The sequence below is a fragment of the Dendropsophus ebraccatus genome, chromosome 1 (genome assembly GCF_027789765.1).
Source record: "Dendropsophus ebraccatus isolate aDenEbr1 chromosome 1, aDenEbr1.pat, whole genome shotgun sequence".
NCBI lineage: Eukaryota > Metazoa > Chordata > Amphibia > Anura > Hylidae > Dendropsophus > Dendropsophus ebraccatus.
In genome coordinates this window covers 208,056,398-208,078,901 of record NC_091454.1, presented here as the reverse complement: position 1 = coordinate 208,078,901, position 22,504 = coordinate 208,056,398, and the positions used below count along the sequence as shown (strand labels likewise).

At 46.8% G+C, this 22,504-nt stretch overlaps 1 protein-coding gene across 1 annotated transcript; it reads left to right on the top strand.

Moving 5' to 3' along the window:
* The first annotated feature begins 657 nt into the window (after positions 1–657).
* COLGALT1 (collagen beta(1-O)galactosyltransferase 1) lies at positions 658–22,108 on the top strand. Its single transcript, XM_069945988.1, has 12 exons — positions 658–952; positions 3,729–3,839; positions 7,263–7,380; positions 8,732–8,866; positions 9,087–9,291; positions 9,784–9,903; positions 10,090–10,166; positions 10,471–10,577; positions 18,140–18,272; positions 19,295–19,422; positions 20,563–20,769; positions 21,110–22,108. The coding sequence occupies exons 1-12, from the start codon at positions 741–743 to the stop codon at positions 21,375–21,377; spliced, it is 1,821 nt and encodes a 606-aa protein (XP_069802089.1). The 5' UTR covers positions 658–740; the 3' UTR covers positions 21,378–22,108.
* Positions 22,109–22,504: the final 396 nt, after the last annotated feature.

The following is a 22,504-nucleotide window of genomic DNA, read 5'->3' as shown; positions in this document are numbered from 1 at the left end:
GATATTGCCATTAGTTTTCTATATAGCACTGATACACTTTTCAGGCTTTTTCATAGTATAAATGTAAGCTGGGGCTACATGTTGTAAAACTACAACTCCCAGCATGCCCTGATAGCTGAACAGGGACACCTGTGACTAGTTTAAAGGGTTAATCTGGGATTTAAAAACAAAAAAACAAAAAACATGGCTGTTTTTTTTTCTCAAAAAACAGCGCCACCCCTGTCCTCAGGTTGCATGTGGGATTACACTTCACCTCCATTACCCCTTTAAGAGAGCCATATTGGTAAAATAAAAACATTTACTTAGCATGAATGTCCAGTCTGTAAGTGTAGGTGATTTTCCTCCTTACTATAAGTGGGCTGTGTCCATTTCTCTCTACTGAATAAAGTCATTCACAGACTTACACCTCACCAATTGTGCGCATTTACTACACAGAATACGGCCTCCCACCTCCCACGCATCCACACAGCAAAGTCAATTCATCCTACTAAGTGCGCCTCTACTCGGTGTAGTACGGCCTTGAGTTGGCAGTGCGCCCATCCCTTTAAGAACTCGCTAGAATGTGACAGCGAGTTAGAGGCTCGCGAGTCGGAGGCGAGATATGCGCTTCCTTAAAGGGATTTTCACACTCGGCGTCCAATCCCCGTTCTCTGGTGGTGCTGGCCCCGCCTTCCCCTTTAAATCGCTGCTCCTGCCGCTGAGTTGTAGTCGGAGGGTAGAAAGTGAGTGCAGCCGCCGCTATGTACCGGGTCTCGGTGCTGCTGGGGCTGCTGGCTGCTCTGGCGGCTACCGGCGCCGGTTACTTCCCGGAGGAGCGCTATAACCCCGAGTCTCCGCTCCGGCAGCCCACCGTGCTGATCGCCCTGCTGGCCAGGAACGCCGAGAGGTCCCTGCCCGAGGTGCTGGGGGCTATAGACCGGCTGGAGTACCCCAAGGACCGGCTGTCGCTATGGTGAGACCCCCAGCCCCCTCCCGCCCATAGTGCAGAGTAGTGTGACCGGGGAGGGATGGGTGGCAGCCGGGCAATGCTCTGTGTGACCGGGGAGGGATGGGTGGCAGCCGGGCAATGCTCTGTGTGACCGGGGAGGGATGGGTGGCAGCCGGGCACTGCTCTGTGTGACCGGGGAGGGATGGGTGGCAGCTGGGCAATGCTCTGTGTGACCGGGGAGGGATGGGTGGCAGCCGGGTACTGCTCTGTGTGACCGGGGAGGGATGGGTGGCAGCCGGGCAATGCTCTGTGTGACCGGGGAGGGATGGGTGGCAGCCGGGCAATGCTCTGTGTGACCGGGGAGGGATGGGTGGCAGCCGGGTACTGCTCTGTGTGACCGGGGAGGGATGGGTGGCAGCCGGGCAATGCTCTGTGTGACCGGGGAGGGATGGGTGGCAGCCGGGCAATGCTCTGTGTGACCGGGGAGGGATGGGTGGCAGCCGGGCGCTGCTCTGTGTGACCGGGGAGGGATGGGTGGCAGCCGGGCAATGCTCTGTTTGACCGGGGAGAGATGGGTGGCAGCCGGGCACTGCTCTGTGTGACCGGGGAGGGATGGGTGGCAGCCGGGCACTGCTCTGTGTGACCGGGGAGGGATGGGTGGCAGCCGGGCACTGCTCTGTGTGACCGGGGAGGCATGGGTGGCAGCCGGGCAATGCTCTGTGTGACCCTGGCATCATGTGCGGGCACCGGGGGACACTTCTATACATTGTATCCGGGGCATCACACGTGGGTCATCCTGTGCCAGTCCTGCAGGGGGCACCCTCCTCTTATCTCCACACATGGGGGGGGGGGGCACCCTCCTCTTATCTCCACACATGGGGGGGGGGGCACCCTCCTTATCTCCACACATGGGGGGGGGGGCACCCTCCTCATCACACATGGGGGGGGGGGCACCCTCCTCTTATCTCCACACATGGGGGGGGGCACCCTCCTCTTATCTCCACACACAGAGGGGGGGGGCACTACTACTTGTTATAGAGTCTGCACCTCACTTGACCTTTTATAGATACAAGAACTCCTGTACTGATCCCACTCCAGAGCTGCACTCACTATTCTGCTGGTGGGGTCACTGTGTACATACATTACATTACTGATCCTGAGTTACATCCTGTATTATACTCCAGAGCTGCACTCACTATTCTGCTGGTGGGGTCACTGTGTACATACATTACTTATCCTGTTCTGAACAGTACAGGATCAGTAATGTATGTACAAAGTGAGCCCACCAGCAGAATAGTGAGTGCAGCTCTGGGGTATAATACAGGATCAGTAATGTATGTACACAGTGACTCCACCAGCAGAATAGTGAGTGCAGCTCTGGAGTATAATACAGGATGTAACTCAGGATCAGTACAGGGAAGTAATATAAAGTATTTATAGGAGTTTGGTGTAGATTATTGTCTTCTGTATAGACGAGTAACTTGTTGTAGTCACTGATGGTTAGTCAGCTTGTAGCTGTCCAGATAAGAGCGCCCCCCTGTGGCTGTGTCTATGGCGGTGCACTGCAGTGTTTCTGATGTATTGGGGTGTAACTATTAGTGATCAGGTTCTATTTCCTCTGTCCTGTCTGGCGCAGATCTGTGCCTGGTGTGACACCCCCCCCCCCCCCCCCCCCCCCCGGTAGCGGCACGAACAAAGCACATCCGGTAGCGGCACTAGCAAAGCATCCCCGGTAGCGGCACTGATATAGTACACAGTGTGGCTGGTGCCAGTTCTTTCGCTCCTGTCTCGCCTGTAGCCTCGGTGCTGCTCGCCAGCTGCTGCCCAGTGCCAATGTGTTTGAGGAGTGGGGAGTGCGGACTTGGCACAGTCCTGTCCCTCCAGTATTAGATCCCTCCGACTTCCTGCCAAGATGTCAGATTCCTTCCATGGTCCTTGCGAGGTCCGGGCCCGGGGATTACACGGTGTGGATGAGCTGTGCTGGAGATTCCTCCTATGTGGAGCCTGAGGCTACATAGTCTGCTGTGTGAGGAACGCCATGTAATCCTAGTACACGCCCAGGGAGACACCGCTCTGCTCGCTCCTCTCTACTACTACTATAGCAGAGCTGAGGTTGTCATTAAGCTGGGATGCCTCCTATACTTTACACTGCAGTATATGTATGTTTAATGGAGGAAGCAAAGTGCCAGTAGGCGGCAGGGAAAGCTTTAACCATATTATTCCTTAGAAAAACTTGGACACTTCCTTTCAGCATCTCACACACAACCTGAGGACAGGGGTGGCGCTAGTGCATGACAGAGGTGGCGCTTATCTCCAAACAACGTAAAGCAGTGGTGAGGACCATGTGACCCTCCAGCTTTTGCAGAACTACAACTCCCATCATGCCTGGAAAGCCATAGCGAAGCTTTGGCTGTCCAGGCATGATGGGAATTGTAGTTTTGCAACAGCTGGAGGGCTAAAGCTTCTCCACCACTGAAAAGGATGGTTCTCCCATTGGAAATCACTACTTAACTTACAGTGGCTGATAACAGAGAGCAATACATTGTATATATGAATAACTAGATGAAGAAAGGATCAGCTTAAACTATAGAAAAGAGTTGTCTGAAGTTATAGCGCCACCTTTGTCCCCAGGCTGTGTCTGGTATTGCAGCTGAGGTCCATTCATTTTAATACCGCAGTACCAGACACAGCCAGGAGAGGCGCTATTTCTGACCCTTATCTCCAATCCTGTCCCCTGACGAGGCCTGCGTTCCCCTATACACCGCTGTACTAATACGGCTCCGTTCATTCCTCTCTGCAGGGTGGCTACAGATCACAATGTGGATAACACCAGCAGTATTCTCCGTGAATGGCTGATCAACGTACAGAACCAGTACCACCATGTGGAGTGGAGGCCGCAGGAGCAGCCCAGGTAAATGCATGGGGACAGGGTGGTCTCTTACCTGATGCAAACTACAACTCCCAGCATGCCCAGACAGTCGTGTTCTGTCTGTGACCTGATCAGTGACCCCTCTAATCCCCCAGAATGCAATGGCTTAAGGACAGCAGTGCCCCTATTGGTCCATTATAGTCAATGGCTGACCATGAGAGTCCTAGGTACATATGGCTTAAAGGGGCGTCGTCCCTCATGGTTGTTGATCAATAGAATATTGATCCCCTGTTACTCCTCATTGCACAAGAATGAAGAGCTTAGGGGGAGTCTTGGTCACATGACCCTCCCTCCACTCTATGGAGCAGGTATACAGCTGAGCGATATCGAACACCTTCCTGTCATTATCTTATGGGATTTGGGGGAATGTGAGCAGCTTTCTGCATAATGTGAACAATTCCCATCCTGCGCCTATATAGTGAAGAGGAGGAGGAGGAAGTCATCTGACAGAAAATAAGGAAGGGGAGGATATTCTTCCTCCTGACAATTTCCCGTCTTAGTCGTCTTTTTCTTCACATTCACGATTCTTGGGGGAAGGAGCTTGTAAGGGGAACGACAGGAAAACAGGACGTATGAAGACAAAGGAGTACCAATACAGAGACTGATGGGACTTCACATTAGGTAGTAGTCTATGAGAATAGTTGTGGATTAAAGGGGAACTCCGGAGGAGAAAAACTTGTTTTTAAATCAGCAGGTGTCAAAGTTATATAGATGTGTAATTTACTTTTATTAAAAAAATCTTCAGTCTTCCAGTACTTATCAGCTGCTGTATGTCCTGCAGGAAGTGGTGTATTCTTTCCAGTCTGACACGGTGCTCTCTGCTGCCACCTCTGTCCATGTCAGGAAGTGTCCAGAGCAGGAGAGGTTTTCTATGGGGATTTGCTATTGCTCTGGACAGTTCCTGTCATGGACAGAGGTGGCAGCAGAGAGCACTGTGTCAGACTGGAAAGAATACACCCCTTCCTGCAGGACATAAAGCAGCTGATAAGTACTGGAAAACTTGAGATTTTTAAAAAGAAAGTTATACAATTTTTGCAAATTACTTCTAACACCAGTTGATTTGAAAACAATTTTGTTTTCTCCGGCGTACCCCTTTAAGGATTAAACCCATCAGCTGAATATTTTGGTTTGGCACTGTTGCATTCGGTGCTGAGCTGTATCGGCTCGGCTTTGCTGCATCTCCCAGTGAGGTTACAGGTGTCTTCAGAAACAATCCAAACCCTGAAGACGTGTGACCTCCCTGGATAAGAGGGGGTAAAACTATACTTGCCACTTCCTAGGCAACGAGCTGACATAGTACAGGGACTCCAAGGGGCCAAACCTAAAAAGAAAGCATTTATTCATTCCCCATCGCCTAAGAAAAGTTTAGGTTATGGAGCTACTCCTTTAAATGACCTGGAGTTCCAGACTCCTTGACATGCGGTAGTATTCCCCTCCAAAAGTTTGGAGGAACATGAAGAAGAAATCGCTATAATAGTGAGGGAGTCGTATAGCATTTCATATAGTCTATAGCCCTCGTCCTTGTAAGACAATACAGTGGTGCCTTGGATTACGAGCATAATTTGTTCTGCGACCGTGCTTGTAATCCAAATCCACTCTTACTTCAAAGCAAATTTTCCCATAAGAAATCATAGAAATGCAGACAATTTGTTCCACACCCTAAAATAATCAAACAAATATTTAGAAATCTGATTATGTGATATTATAAGTTACTGTACAGTATAGCAATGAGCTTGGTGTATAATGTATAGTAAGTACATATGAATAAAAAAACAGCAGCAGTTTGTAGTTACAGGATGGAGCTGTAGATCCCCATAAGGCAGTAGTGTAGTACAACAGGCTAGAATAGAGAAGCAGGGCTGCTGTCAGAGGTCTGTGTGGTCACATGACAGCAATGGGGAAGGGTGTGTGTTCAGCATGGACCAATCAGGAAGTGAGAATCACAGAGCTGTGCAGGAGGACAGTGACAGAAACTTCTCTATACAGCAGTGTGTATAGCTGAGTGTAAGTGCAAGCACATTATAGCAGGAATGGAGAGGATGAACACAAGGGCTGACAGAAACTGCAGGAAGGAATGAGCAGGGCAGATGTGGGCACAGTAAAGCATCTCTCTCTTTCTGGGGAAAGAGGGGTTACAGCTATGGAGAGATTACCCCTACAGTCCTGTCCTCTGATGGAAGCCCCAGCCTGAAGTGAATCTGCTATGATTTGGAAGGTGAGGGAGACTTCCTGGGTCAGAGTACAGTGCTGTAGACTCCGCCATGCAGACCATGCCCCTCCCCCACTCGTGTTCCCACCCAGTACAGGAAGCTCTTACACCAAAGCAATCCTTTCAAACAAAGTCACAATTTTGAAAAACTGTTGAGCTCTTTATCCAAGTTACTCTTAAACAAAGGTACCACTGTACCCTGATGTGATTGGACACTGTGTAATGCTTTGTTTGTCCTATGGAGGCGCTGTAGAGAAACCAAACGCTTGCTGCCAGGCTTCTCCTGATCTCTGGGGGTCCCAGCACCTGTATGATCAGCCGATTCTCAGTGGAGAACCCCTCTAAGGGTGTTGGCTCTTCTGTGGGTTGTTTCGGGGGTAACACTTCAAGAGACTTCATGAATTCCAGTGGGTGGTTACAATATTGTCTTTCTTATGGGGGGGGGGGGGGGCACAACCTCATTCCATTAACCCTCAATAGATGGTGCTTCACAGTAGTGAAAGTGTCTGACATCCAGGACAAGAAGGTGCCTGGGATCAGTAGTCCTTGTCTGATGTCTTTACTTCTAGTCCTGGAATATGGAGAAGATCCTGGGGTTAAAGGGGTTATCCAGGATTAGAAAAACCTTGCTGCTTTTTTTTTTTTTTTTACAGAAAACAGCGCCACTCCTGTCCTCAGGTTGTGTGTGATATTACATTTCAGCTCCATTCACTTCAATAAAACTGAGCTGCAGTGCCACACCCAAACTGAGGACAGGAGAGGTCGCTTACATCCAGAAACAGCGCCATGTTCTAATCCTGGACGATCCCCAGAGACGACCCCCTCCAAGCCTTTGCTGTGTACAGTATATAGTGATCGCTGCCTCCTCCACTCACCAGCCAGGTTTCACAGTAGGCTGTGGTATTTGCCAGTATACAGCTCTTCTCTCCTCTGTACACACAGTGTGGTGTTACCACAGACCATCTGCCACCAGTGCCGTACTAGCAGACTAAGGGACTCTCATAGTCACAGTCCCAGCTACATAGCCTGCATGACTCTGATGTCGCCCATAGCCGTGGTGCTGCACGCATCATACAGAGCGGCACCAGCTGTTGCTGCAGGACTATGTCAGCTCCATATGGGATCACAATGCCGCTCTGATCCTGGTAGGAATCTCTCTTTAGCATATAACCCTTTATATTCCGGTCTCTCTCTAGATGGTTCCAGGATGAAGAGGGCCCGAAGCACTGGTCGCACTCACGCTACGAGTATGTCATGAAGCTACGCCAGGCCGCCCTAACCTCCGCCCGGGAAATGTGGGCAGACTACATACTGGTGTGTACTGTTCTACTGAGATCACTTCATACTGACATTACATATGTGTGTATGTATTCATCATGTGTAGCGTCTCGGGCGGCGTCAGACACCAGGAAGCTGCCGGGCACCGGAGTGCCGTGATGCGGGACCCGCCGCTGGAACCGGGGAGGTAAGTGGACGTCTTTTATTTCAGCCCCCCCCCCCCCCCCCCCCCCGGTCCCCCCCAAAAAAGTGCCCCCACGCTGGAGCACCCCTTTAAGCAGTGATTCTGCCCATTGTCATATTTGAAAAGTGGAGCTCTTGCCTATTGGGAGAAAGACCTTTTGTGTACCAGGTTGAAACAGAACAGCTATAGCTAAACATTCTGTGCAAAGCATGCCCACTACAGCCATAGCTCAACATTCTGCACAAAGCAAAGCATGCCCACTACAGCCATAGCACAGTGGCAAATATTTCAATGACAGAATTCACCACCTCTCCAGTGTCTGGCAGTGGTCAATAGGAAGCCCATGTAGAGAAATTGGCTCTTCCAGGTTTCTGCATGGTAATTTGACTAGTTGTAGGGATATGGAAATCTATAAGGAGAATAGTTTTCTGTATTCGCTAGACAATGGGGGAGATTTATCAAACATGGTGTAAAGTGAAACTGGCTCAGTTGCCCCTAGCAACCAATCAGATTCCACCTTTCATTTTCCAAAGAGTCTGTGAGGAATGAAAGGTGGAATCTGATTGGTTGCTAGGGGCAACTGAGCCAGTTTCACTTTACACCATGTTTGATAAATCTCCCCCAGTGTCTTTTAAGAAGATCCAACCATCTCAAAATACATCAGTCTATCTTATCTAATAAAACTACTTCTTACAGATTGTGAGCAGCGTTTTATTAGTGGTTTCTCCTCCTGATCCCTTTGCCTTGTGATTCATTGGCCTAAACACTGTGCAGTACCCTGTGTGGTCACTAGAGGTCGCCCGTGTATAACTCTGTATAGATGCCGATTCAGGTGAAGTCCCACGGTAGCGGTAATTGCTTCCTGGCTGCAGACAGGCGTTCATTGAGGAATCTCATTGACCTCTGGTGTAGAGGAGACCTGTAATCGCTGTAACACTGCGCTCCTTGTCTCCTGGGCCACCATCACATTGTCAGAGCTTATAATTAAACCCATATTCTACAGACAACAGCCATATGTCCTATACACAGACATGGGAGTCTAGCCGCTGCTGTCACATTTAGTATGTGGGAGTATCTTTTCATGGAAAGCATCCAGTATTGCCTTGATCTATGGCCGTACACAATAGATCAGTGTCGTTCTAACCTATTCATTATGTCCCCATCCTGGAGACTGTGACCCTTATAGTTGTCTCTCCGCTGCAGTATATAGATGCTGATAACCTGCTGACAAACCCAAACACCCTGAGTTTGCTGATCGCAGAGAATAAGACCATAGTCGCCCCCATGATGGAGTCCAGGGCGGCGTATTCTAACTTCTGGTGCGGGATGACTACACAGGTGAGTGCCCACTGCTGGCCATGTCATGACTGGGGACGCTATAGATCTAAGGCAGGGGATAGGAAAACTTGGCCCTCTAGCTGAAGCAAAACTACAACTCCCATCATGCCTGGACAGCCAAAGAGTTAGCTTTGGCTGTCCAGGCATGATGGGAGTTGTAGTTTTCTAGAGGTTTCCTACCTCTGATCCAATGTATAACTGTATCCTATGTAATGCACAGGGTTATTACCGGCGCACCCCCGCCTACATGCCAATCCGGCGCAGAGAACGACGCGGTTGCTTTGCGGTGCCCATGGTCCACTCGACCTTTCTGATCGACCTGCGGAAGGAGGGGAGCCAGTATCTAGACTTCTACCCGCCTCACCCAGACTACACCTGGGCGTTCGATGACATCATCGTCTTTGCCTTCTCCTGCCGCCAGGCTGGTGAGTCTGTATACTGTCCCCCGGGTGGTAGATTGCAGGATGCAGCTATAGTCCTTGAGACAACTTAAAGTTGTCCACAACGGAGGTGACGTCACCTAAACAAGCCATATGGATTGGAAGGATAAATCCTGCACAATAACTGAATGAAGGGGTATACAGGGTGACTCCTGAGATATTATCTATATATATATATATATATATATATATAATATATATATATATATATATATATATATATATATATATATATATATATATATATATATATATTAGTATTCCTACAGTAATCCACCGCCCATTGCATTAGAAGCTCATACTGTATCTGTGTCCCATGCTTTACATTGCAGCTATTCTCTCCCATTACTAGTGCAGTCTATGCTTCTCTCCATTACTATGAGGGAAGGTTATAACCCCAGGCTGCTAGTACTCAATGCTTCTGTATGATAATATGCCAATCATGTGTCAACTTCCTTATATTTTTTTAACCTCTAGATGTCCAGATGTTCCTCTGTAATAAAGAAGTGTACGGCCATCTGCCGGTTCCCCTGCGGGCGCATAGCTCATTGCTGGATGAGGCTGATAACTTCCTTCATACCAAGCTGGAGATGATGGGTGAGTATCACTATGGCGGGTTATACATTATGGCTTTTTCTCTTTCCACATTGATTACTGTTTCTTTGGAAACAGTCAGCATTGATCTCCACCCAGACCTCTAGAAATAGCGACTATAACCATAGACTTGTATGGGGAGATCATGTGATGCAGAATCTGACTCTGTGCGCCATCTTGTATCTGCAGTGAAGGGGCCTCCAGTGGAGCCGTCACGTTTCCTGTCTGTTCCACCCAAGGTGTCGGATAAGATGTCCCTGGACGAGGTGGGTAGAGAGCCGCTATCTATAATGTTGAGGGTACTTGATGAAAGTTTTGGGTTTGGCAACATTACGTCCGAACCTGAATGCCCAATGTCTGGGGAAACTGGATGCCACCTTAAGGAGTCCGGGAAAACATTGGTACAGCCTTGTTTTCCTGGCAGCCCCAGGGCTGCATCCAACTTCTTCCGCGCCTGGAATCAAATGCAGAGAGCGAATGTTGCCGAACCTGAACTTCCGAAAAGTTGGCTAAACTCCTCCTCCATTGGCTCATCCTCCACCTGACTTCTGATTTCATCACCTTTCATAGATCTTCCTCATCAATCTGAAGCGTCGGCAGGACAGGAGGGACCGTATGAAGAAGACCCTTTACGAGCTGCAGATTGACTTCAAGCTGTCTGATGCTGTGGATGGCCGGTGAGTCAAGACAGAATGAATCACTTCGTTATATAACTTCTGTACATATGGCTCCAGCATATTCCATAGCGCAGTACACAGATCATCATCAATCTCACAAGTCTCAGAATAATAGGTTTGTCCGAGATCCCACCTGATCCCATGTACAGATGGCATATGGAGCGGCAGTGTGCGTGTGTGGTCAGGGCTCCATTCATCCTCTAGAACTGAGGGCGTCTAATAAGAGAGAACAGACGTTCATATATAACACACTCACAGAAATAGTTATTATACATATGGCTTTCATATAACTTTACAACATCCACCATATGGCAGGGAGCTCTGAGAAAGCACTTAAAGGGGGTTTCCAGGTCCAGGGCTGCTATCCATGTGAGACAGGTGGGGATCCATCCCCTGGAGCTGTGCCTAGTCCTACAGCTCGCAGCTATCCTGTTACCTTCAGTGTGATGACTTATAGGGGTCCTGAGTCCCATAGAGAATAAATGAAGCACTGGCTGTGTGTGTGTGTGGGGGGGGGTCTGTTAGTTATTGCCTTTCCTACATCTGATCATGAGCATACCCCATCAATGAAAAGTTATACAATTATACAGTACTTTCTGTATCCGATCCTCCCGGGTTACAAGATCCTCCGTAATGACCGGCTTTAGTGCAGTCAGTCCTATTTATGGTGACCTGTTCTAGGGGTACCCCCGCCCCAGTTGTAGGAAACTACTTTATTTGCATTGATTTGAATGAGCCAATGCCATGGTGGATATAATAATTTAATAAACATAATAAAAAATTATTTATTTTTTATATATTAATTTTTATTATGTATCTGGCCAAGGAAAGCCTAAAGTCTCTTGCTGCTATGCTGTAGTGCTGGTGAACTGTGCACTGGACTGAACAGGCTGGCGCTATACTGGAGGATAATTTACAGTACACTATAGATGACGTGAAGGGGAAGGGGTTACTGATGCATTCAGTTTGCAAGGTGTAAACAAGCTAGAAGAAACAACAACACAGTTCACACACCTTCCTGCTATGCCATGACGTAGTGCTAGAGAAAGTGTACTGAACTGGCTGGCACTGTGCTGGTGATGTACACATGACACTTCTATAGGTGCCCTGTAGGGGAGGGAGGGGGTTACAGATATACCGGGTTTGCAAGGAGCAAAAATAAAAAATGTAGAACAGCTAGGAATGGGTTACACAAAGCACTGACCTGCTGCAAATGGATGGGTCAGAGGTATTCTACTACAGCAGTGAGTACACTGGTATTTACAAATGAGACTGCTTCCATGAGCTTTGTGTGTAGTGACTTTTATGAGAGAGAGGCCTCGATTTACCTTTCAAGAACAGAGTGGATCATCTTCAGCAGTCAGACCTGGCTCAGGCTTTTGCAGTCTGTCTCTCTCTCCTGCTCATAGCAAATACTAAGCCCTGTCCCCACTTCATGTGTTCTGTCCTAATCTACCTGCTACTAGAGACAGAATTACCTTACCAACAGGCAGTGGACAGCAGGTTGTAGTTTTGCAACAGCTAGAGGGCTGCAAGTTTGACAACCCCCTGCTCTAGACCTTCTCCATTCGGCTGAGTCTTGGAAAGCCCCATATATAGTAAAGCCATATGTATAATAAAAACTGCTCGGGTGTATAACATGTAAACTAAAGAGACTTGGCTGTAGCTGGGCGGAGATTTACTGTCCTCTCACTCTTACTCTTTTCCACTCTCTTCTATCTGTTTGGATGCGTTAGACGTCCTCCGTGACCCCAACTTGGCAAGTGAGACGTCTGCCTGAAGCATCTGTTTTCTGATGTATATGACCGCGTTTGACCTTTGTGAAAGTTGTATATTATTGGTTGGGGCAAGACACTTTTTGTCTTAAAGGGTCAGTAAACCTAAGATCACCGCGTATACTGTGTTGGGGGCTGCTAATTCTGGCCATTAATAAATTTATAGAATATAATTAATGATCAGCCATAACATTAAAACCACCTCCCTAGTATTGTGTACACTCTTCGGGTGCCACCAAAACAGCTTTGACCCATCAAGACTGACTGTAAGTGACTCCACTGAAGAGCAGTACAGTCTGCTTCCTTCAGAACAATAGATGTCATCCAGCCGCACAGGAATATTTTTGTTTATTTACATTTATGACATCGGATCAATATTCTGCAGATTCCTTCTGAACACCTAAAGTAAGGTCTATACATATATGGTATTTTCTTAAAGGGGTACTCTGGCCTGGGGGCTTTATTTTTTATATTGCTGGGGAGGAGGTGGCTGAGGGCAACGACATCCACTCACCTCCCCGGTTCCAGTGGTGGGTCCCGTATCGCGATGCTTCGCTGCCCGGCCGCTTCCTGGTGGCTGACGCGGGCTTGAGACGTGACGTTTCAAGTCCGCTCAGCCTGTCAGTAACAGACACTTTTTGGGCATCCAGTCTTGAAGTTCTCGGCATCTGAACGTTTTTCCGAGCGTGGATGGTGGGTTATACCTGGTGAGTTTAGCACTGGTGAGGCTTCACATACAGTACAGTACTGTATAAAACTGGGGTGGGTGGGACTCTATACAGTAAAGGATGAGTGAGGAGTTGGTGATTGCTGTACTATAATTGCTGGTTTTGTTGAATGTTACTTGTGTATGTCCTGTACAGTGTAGTACTGTAGATGTTAAACTGGGCACTTTCCAATGTAATGTATGGGTACTGTAGGTAATTATTGGTGGGTGCTGGAACCAATTAAACACATTTACATTATTTCCTATGGGAAGACACTGCTCGGTTCTCAAGCTGCCTTCCGGGACCAATTAAGTTCGAGAACTGAGGTACCACCGTATCTATAATCATAAAAATGAGTCTGTCTGTCTGCCCCTATAGACTTCTGAACCGTTTGGCCCACAGATACATTGGGTTCTCGGGAAGGTTAGAGCGAAGGTCCCATCCTTGCCTGATGTACAGGAGGGGAGCGGGATGGGGAAGTTCGCCCCATAGAGATTAGTGCTGCAGCTTCCCAGCAGTAATGGCAGTTGGAAGCCTTAGCAACCAATAGGATTACTACTTTCATTTTCACAGGGAGCTGGAATCTGGTTGCTAGGGCAGCTGCCTCACAACATCCACAGAAATAAATAGTAGACCCCCTACTCCAACTATACAGTACAGGTATACAAGACACTACAGGTATACTGGAACCCAAAACTATTCACTACAGGTATACAGGACCTCCACCAACTATACACTACAGGTATACTGTGACTGGATAACACTGTCATAACACACCTGACCAATACCACCATACTGTGACTGGATAACACTGCCATACCAGACCTGACCAATACTACCATACTGTGACTGGATAACACCGCCACACCGGACCTCACCAATGCCACTATGCTGTGACTGGATAACACCGCCACACCATACCAGACCTGATACCACCATACTGTGACTGGAAAATACTGCCATACCAGACCTGACCAATACTGCCACACTGTGACTGGAGAACACCGCTATACCAGACCTGACCAATACCGCCATACCCCCCCCCCCCCCTCGAAAAGACACCAGATTTTCTGGCAAGTCTGAACGGGAGGGTACTGCCTCTCTGCAAGGTGCTACCCTAGGCACCAGACCATGGGTGCCTAATGGTAAATACGACCCTGCAGGTATACAGGACACTACAGGTATATAGGACCCCAAAACTATACAATACAGGTGCGCGGGACCTCCACCCACTATATACTACAGGTATACAGGACCCCAAACTTTACACTACAGGTATACAGGACCTTCACAACTATATACTACAGGTATACAGGACCCGAAAACTATACACTACAGGTATATAGGACCTCCACCAACTCTATACTACATATATACAGCACCTTTACCAGCTCTATACTACAGGTATACAGGACCCCCAAACTTTACACTACAGGTATACAGGACCCCCGAACTATATACTACAGGTATACAAGACCTCCACCAACTATACATTACAGGTATACAGCACCAACTATATACTACAGGTATACAGGACTTCCGAACTATACAGGACCTTCACCAACTATACACTGCAGGTATACAGGACTTCCCAAACTATACAGTACAGGTATACAGCCTCCCCCAACTATACACTACTGGTATATAGGACCTCCCCCAACTACCCACTATAGGTATACAGCCCCCCCCAGCTATGCACTACAGATATGCAAGACCCCTAAAAACTATACACTGTAGGTATACAGAACCCCTCCAACTATGCACTACAGGTATACACTAATTCCACTGATTAACTCGGATGAAGCAATGCCTTTAGATTGGCCTCCTGGGCACCTTAGAACAAATCTAATTAACACACTGACACTTTATACCCGGCAGCGCCGGGTACATTTTCTAGTCTAAAATATATATGCGCAACGTTAGCCCTCTGTATCCCCCTTAAAGGGGAACTCCACATAAGGAAAACTTGTTTTCTATTAAAAGTACATTGTTATGTAAATCTATGTCATTGCAAGAGTGATCATAGCTATCCCACAGTGTTCCGCCCCATCCCCAGGGATTATGGGATTGACATACAGTATATTGGATTAAAAAATGATACTAGACAAGTTGTATTACTCTGCCCTGTTGAAAAAATATTATTACAGAATTGCATAATACTTCTCAGGAAGTGAAACGGAACATTTGGTTGCATATTTTTTTTATTGAAGGAATACTTCTTAAGAACCGGCCTTAATATGACTCCACAGGGCTGGGTGCCTGGCAGATCGCCTGCAGCCGCCGGAAGTCTCAGGCTGTATTCAAACATCCGTTCTGTCCACAATTGCGGGCAGAACATAAAACCAATGTTATTCAATGACCCCGTTCACATGTCCGTATGTGTATACGGGGCCGTGATCCGTGCCGCAAAAAAAAGACATGTTGTAATGCGGACTGTTTTTTGCGGCACGGATTGCTAGGGTAATGAAGTGTGAACGTAGTGCTCTGTGAAGCACGCAGCACTACAGATGCACATTCGTAGTGCGGGCCGCGGTCGCGGACTGCACTACGTCACTCTTACGTCAAGACAGAATAGTATGAGTGTCTTGTCTAATACTTCTGCATTGTCCTGTCCAGTCCGGATATTTCAAGGGTTACCAGAACTAAAGCCCCTATTACACAAGCCAATTGGGAGGAGCAAGCGAGCACCGACCTGTTGGATCAGCACATGCTTGCACCTTGTTCCCTGCTGGCCCTATTACACTCACAGCGAGCAGGTAAGAACTGTGTCCGGGAAGCCCATAGGAGATATCGGCAGTCTGCTGCCTCGGCTCCTATTGTATGCAGCGACGTCTAGCAGACCGCCGTTATGGTTGAAGGTTTTTATTTCAACATTTTGTATTTGTTTAGCAGCTGGCTGGGGGTGGCCGGCTGACCTTGGCTGCCCTGCTCTCTTATTGCAGATAAAGTGGGGGGAGGGCTTCTGCTGCAGCAAGTTGCCGAACAGCCAGACAGATCTGAGGTTTATAAGGAAGTAGTAAAGTGGAAGAATCCAGGACAAAGGGGCAAGGCCTTGTAATAAAAGGGATGGGGTTTAAAGGGGTTATCCAGCGCTACAAAAACATGGCCACTTTTTCCCCTCTCTTGTCTCCAGATTGGGTGAGGTTTGGAACTCTGTTCCATTGAAGTAAAATGAGCTTAATTGCAAACCGCACCTGAACTTGAGACAAGAGAGGGGGGGAAAAGTCGCCAACTTTATTATCACAACATTTCTGCAACACTCAATGGGCAGTATAAAAATCCACAAAAAACACATTCAAAAAATTCATCAAACTTCGCATAACAATATGACAACTTTTACCCAATTCAAACTTGTATAAGGGAAAAACTGTAAGCTTAAAAGTAAAGTCACAAATGACAGATTTCCCCTTGAGTCCTGTGTTATCATCAAGAGCTGTCTTTTTGTTGAGCCTGGGACAAAATTTTGGTAGATCTGGTGATCAGCTGAATTAATGGGCTATGCACCATATTCTGTTGTACTCCAGGGACAGCGCCATGCATCTAGTTGTGGCCGCACCTGGTACTGCAGCTCATTTATGCTCAAGGAAATATGACAAGCTGCAAGACAAGAAAGAGCAATGATGAAATGCACAGATCAATGGCGATGCCAGGATTTGGAACCCCTCTGATCATATAATATACATTTTATTGATTCAGACATTTATGGGGGAGATTTATTAAACATGGTGTAAAGTGAAACTGTCTCAATTGCCCCTAGCAACCAATCAGATTCCACCTTTCATTCCTCACAGACTCTTTGGAAAATGAAAGGTGGAATCTGGTTGCTAGGGACAACTGAGCCAGTTTCACTTTACTCCAGTTTGATAAATCCCCCCGCCCCCCCTATGTTTTTGTAACCTTGCATGTTCTAACAAATATTTAGCCTAAGGGGTCATCCACATGCTCCATAATCCCTACAGACTGTGAAGTATTATTATGATGCCGGGAGCTCCGAACCTGTTCCAAGTCTTCCTGGTACTGTACTGACACAGCCCTGCAAAGATTTAAACACTTTCAGCTCTCCCTTATTGATATGAGGTGGAGAAGCTGACTCCGCTGTGCAGCTTGACGCTCTGTAGGGTCTGAGCACAGGGGGTGGCGCTGTTTGGTTTTCTATCCCTAGACAACCCCTTTAAACCTGTAAGGGTTAAGGCAGCGCATCGCTGTGGCCATCCTCTGCTTACTGTAGGATTTCTTGGAAGGAGAAGTCCCTCTTTCCAGCGCTGTGGAGAGTCTCTTCACAAGGTGCTGAGGGCCGCTGCTTCTTATAAGGAATGCTCACCGGAGATCTCTTACAAATAGTTTCTGGCTTGAAAGGAAGAAGATTTAAGAGCTTCATCCTTTGCGTTGCTTATTGGTGAGGTCATGAACCATACACTCCTCTTCACAGCTGTCAGGACCTGGGCCAATCCCTCCTACAGCTGTCCTGAGAGCCCCCTCCTAGTATCAGCCCCTGGAGCAGAGGCCCCCAGCCGCTCACCCTCCAGCTCTGGCAACACTACAACTCCCAGCATGCCCATATGCCCCTATATAGAGTCTTAAGACTTTTTTTTTACATTGGGGGGAAAAAGAATCCAATTGCTGGAAGTATCTGTTCCTCCTCAGAAAGTGGGAAATATAAGACCTCTTATCCGTGTATATGGGGAAGGATCGATGGTTATGGCGCAGAGATCTTTGATACGGGATGTCATACACACTGAGCGGTCGTATCTGCCAACACACTGCAGTCTGTGTCCATTCTTATAGTATATACTCATTCCACAAAACTGTATATACTTCTAGTGTGTGTGTGTGTGTGTGTGTGTATATAACCCACACAAACTTTGTGTGTCTCCCCTTTTTTTTTTTTTTTTTCTCTGGCTTTTCTTTCTTTCGCTTCTCCCTCTCCTTCGTTTATATATATATATATATATATATATATATATATATATATATATATATATATATATATATATATATATATATATATATATATATATATATATATATTATCTGGGAACATTTATTGTTCTCTATAATTTATTGTGATTTCTCCCACCAGGGCCCTGAATGAATCTCAGGTGACAGCTTTAGGCATAAAGATGCTTCCGGGGTATAAGGATCCTTACCATGGCCGCCCCCTGACCCGAGGAGAGATGGGCTGCTTCCTCAGTCACTACAACATCTGGAAGGAAGTGAGTGGCCTCCTGTCATTACAGTTAGATATGTTCATCATTTTGTGAGGGAAAATAATTTTTATTTTTTTTTTTAAATACATTTTTTTTTTTTTTTTAGTATTACAAACTCAGATACAACATAAAAGAGAAAAACACTTCACAATCTTATTAAACCCCAACCCACCCAGCTACGGAGAATAACACTAGACCAAATGACCAAATTCTTACAACATCTTAAAGTGCTGTGGAGTCTCCCCACGGCCCACCCTGCCACTAGCCCATAATCCTGGGGTGCCTATCTGGCCCTCCATTAGACCACCCGCTACCATAAACATTAATTATCCTAGTCTAACTGCGCAGAGACATCCAGCCCGGGATCCCCCAGCAGGTCACCTGACACCAGTCTTGGCTCTTTCTCTTCTTGCACTGATGTCAGGTATGCTGCGTCGAGCAGGCTTTGGGGTGGAGTCTACAGTCCCCTCTGACTTATATGTAGGATTCGGACAGTCCTCCTATTGTGCGGCCTATTTCCTATGTACCTGTACTCTGTGCCCCAGTGCATGCTGGATACAGTGCTCACAGCATCAGGACAGAAATGAAGTGACCGGCTGGAAGACCTCACAGAAGGACCGTTTGGGGAAGTGATATACATAATTTCTGAGTTGTAGAATTCTAGTAGGAGTTATCCAGGATAAGAAAAAATGGTGGCTTTCTTCCAGAAATAGTATGACCCCCTTTCCTCCAGTTTGGGCGTGCTCAGTTCCATTAAAGTAAATGGAGCTGAATTGTAATACCATACACAACCTGAGGGAAGTGCTGGTGCTGTTCTTTAAAGGGATTACATAAAAAAAACAGCTCCATTCTTTGAACTCTATTAGAACTTAGGAAATCCCTTTTAAGAAATGTTATATATCCGAAGAGCTGCGTCTGCTCGTCCATCTCCTCCCGACCATCTTACATTTCTTTACCGGAAATCTTGTGACTCCCAGATGAAAGTTGGGGATATCAGTACTAACTCTAACTCTTTGACGTTTTTGTAGATCTCTGAGCGCTCGCTGGCGATGTCGGCCGTCTTTGAGGATGACCTGAGGTTTGAGATCTTCTTTAAGAGGCGACTGGAGAACCTGCTGCAGGACTTGGAGAAGGCCAAACTAGATTGGGACCTTATGTGAGTATAATGGTGGGGGTATTGGTGAGTTCTTCATGGCAGGCTAGAGACCACGATTGCCATGTGTGACTGTTTAAATGGAATGTGTCATCAGAAAATGATTTATTGCTTAAATGTTTTTGTGTTTTAAACCTATTTTTTTTTAAAGAATGTTTGGTGTCTTTTTTTTTTTTTTCTTTTTTTTTCTAACTTTCCATTTTTCTATCTATATTATAAAATAATCCTGATATCTTGCACTTCCCATTCTGACCACTGGGCTAAAACTAAACTGAGACTTCCTCTTGTGTCTGTGGTGATAAGAAGAGTCTGCTGTAAAGTTGATCTGTACAGCATTGCAGCGTCATGTGACAACAGTGGATAGCGAAGACAATAGCCGCTCCCTGTGGTATGACCTCTTCTGAGGTCACAGAGCGCGCTCAGTAATGTTTCACATTCCTCTCAAGGGGACAGAGTCTGTCTATTGTCATCTATGTCCATGAAGCTTGCTGTAAAGCATGTCACTAAATGCTGTTAAGAACAGCCTAGGCAATGTGAAAGAAAATGTTAAAAGAAAATTTAGGTGACACATTCCCTTTAAGGGGCTCCAAGTGTATGAAAGTTATCCACCGCCGCTTTTCATATACTTTTCCATAATGGGGGACGGGTTAATTTTGCCATGGAAAATTTGGTTCCTGAGAACGCTTCCTCTTCTGATGCTTACAGTGCTCCTATAATAACTGTTGTATACAGACAAGATGTGGATGTAGTCTTGTATAGAGTATATGTGAACATTAATGTGGATATAGTCTTATATAGAGTGGATATAGTCTTATATAGAGTATATGTGAACATTAATGTGGATGTAGTGGGTATATGTGAACATTGATGTGGATGTAGTCGGGTATATGTGAACATTAATGTGGATATAGTCTAGTATAGAGTATATGTGGACGTTTCCTTGTATAGGGTACATGTGAACATTGATGTGGACGTTTCCTTGTATAGGGTACATGTGAACATTTGATGTGGATGTAGTCTTGTGATAAAATTTAAATGCCAGAGACCAAGTATTTTAGTATTATCATGTGGGACGTAAATTTTTTTTTTTTTCCTACATGCAAGGTTCTTTTCTATAGTTTATCCACTTTCCCGGTCTTGTAGTTATCTAGGTAGAAAACGGATGCAGGTGGATGAGCCGGAAGAGCCCGTACCTGGGGTCCGAAATCTGGTAGTCTCTGACTACTCCTACTGGACGCTGGGATACCTGATCTCCCTGAAGGGGGCCAAGAAACTCCTCAAGGCTAAACCTCTAAAAAAGATGCTTCCGGTGGATGAGTTCCTGCCGGTCATGTATGACAAGCACCCCATGTAAGTACAGCCATGTGTGGATGGGGATTTGGATGATCTTTAGGATTCCTGATAAGTCTCAGTAGTGCAGCCTCTTGCTTTGGGCCTCTGTAATGACATGACTGCATGGACAAGCTGTTTCCTCTTTGTATTAGGAATGCTTTGTAAGAAAGGTGATTACTATAGCACCCCTACATATATTCCTGACCCATCGTTGACCAAATTTGTGCAGCAGTTCATGAACCATAAGGTCATTGGGGTTGGACACAGACGTGACCAGAGCCTTAGGTCTTTATCGCTGCCTCTAGATAATATCATGACCCTCAGTGTAACACAGGTCACTTTGGTTTTCTTGTTCCAGCTCTGACTACTCCTCTCAGTTCTCACCACGTAACCTGCGTGCCTTCTCGGTGGAGCCTCTGCTGCTGTACCCCACCCATTACACCGGGGATGAGGGCTACGTAAGCGACACAGAGACCTCCGTGCTGTGGGACAATGTGACGCAATCAACCGACTGGGATCGGGCAAAATCCAGAAAGACCCAACAGCAGGAGAAGCTACGTAGCGAAGCCCTGAACACCCCTTCGCTTCGATCGCCTTTTGACAGCGCCGCGAGGGACGAGCTATGACCCTTCGTGAGGTCCGCGACTGTAAGAGGAACCACCCATTCAGTGCCTGAGCTCTTTGTGTAGGGATATGATCGAGTATCAATGATGATGAGGCCTGACCGGGCAAGTGGACCTTGTGGGGTGAGCGAAGCTTGGTCTGTTCAGACCCTTGAACACCCCCCCCCCCCCCCCCGCCCAATAATGACTAAGTGGGACATCACCGCTGGGAACAGTGCTATCTATGAGGGAACCAGGGCTCTTTAACAGGAAAAAAAGGAAAAGGATCGCCTCCGCTCTGGGTTTATTAATAATTATATATTATTTATATATTTAGTTGTGCAAATGGAAATTGCCTCCTTCTATCCAGTATAGGGCTGAAAACCAGCAGCTGAGCTGTTCTGAGGGTAGTCTATAGGAGTGGCCAAAGAGTGATGGTGGATGTGGTCACGTCTTATAATAAATGTGAGACGTGTGTAGGTGGTCCGCCAGCCTCCTCACCCAGCTGCTGGGGTTACACAATGAATCTTGGTTCCTCATTTTACACTTGATCAAAGAAGCAAATCCTGAAGTCATAAAGTCTGATCACAATAGTCGTGTCACGTATACTTGATGGGCTTGTATGGGCCGACGTTCCTTGTTTCTAGTGACTTGACAGGCTGCATTCTCTTACACATAGGGATTTTCTATTTATAGAGCAGGGATAGGGAACCTTGGCCCCCCAGCTGTTGCATAACTACAACTCCCATCATGCCTGGACAGCCAAAGCTTTAGCTTTGGCTGTCTAGGCATAATGGGAGTTGTAGTTTTGCAACAGCTGGAGAACCAAGGTCCCCTTCTATATAGAGATCAGAGAAGTGCAATACTTTCTGATGTCCTGATCTCTATGGAAAGTGTCAAGGAGGCAGGCTCTTCACATTAGGTGCCCTATACTCTCCTCAGTCCCGCCTCTCAGTTATGATTGACAGCTCTAGGGATCCATCTGGAGACTGCTAGAACTGTCAGTTTTAGATAAGAGGAGGAGCCTGAGAATCTCTTAATAAAGAGAGTACGACTCCCATTTTTAGACACAGTTGGTGCTGGCTGAAGGGAGAGAAACAGCAGATAATGTACTTTGTTCCCCAATCTGTGTATGGGGCTGTTAGCGTGTT

What these genes read in the sequence shown, in the direction of transcription:
- COLGALT1 (XM_069945988.1), top strand. Translation starts at nt 741, where the DNA reads ATGTACCGGGTCTCGGTGCTGCTGGGGCTGCTGGCTGCTCTGGCGGCT. An exon ending in TGTGGGCAGACTACATACTG is followed by an intron (nt 7,381 to 8,731) that starts GTGTGTACTGTT and finishes TCTCCGCTGCAG; the next exon opens with TATATAGATGCTGATAACCT. An exon ending in TACCAAGCTGGAGATGATGG is followed by an intron (nt 9,904 to 10,089) that starts GTGAGTATCACT and finishes TTGTATCTGCAG; the next exon opens with TGAAGGGGCCTCCAGTGGAG.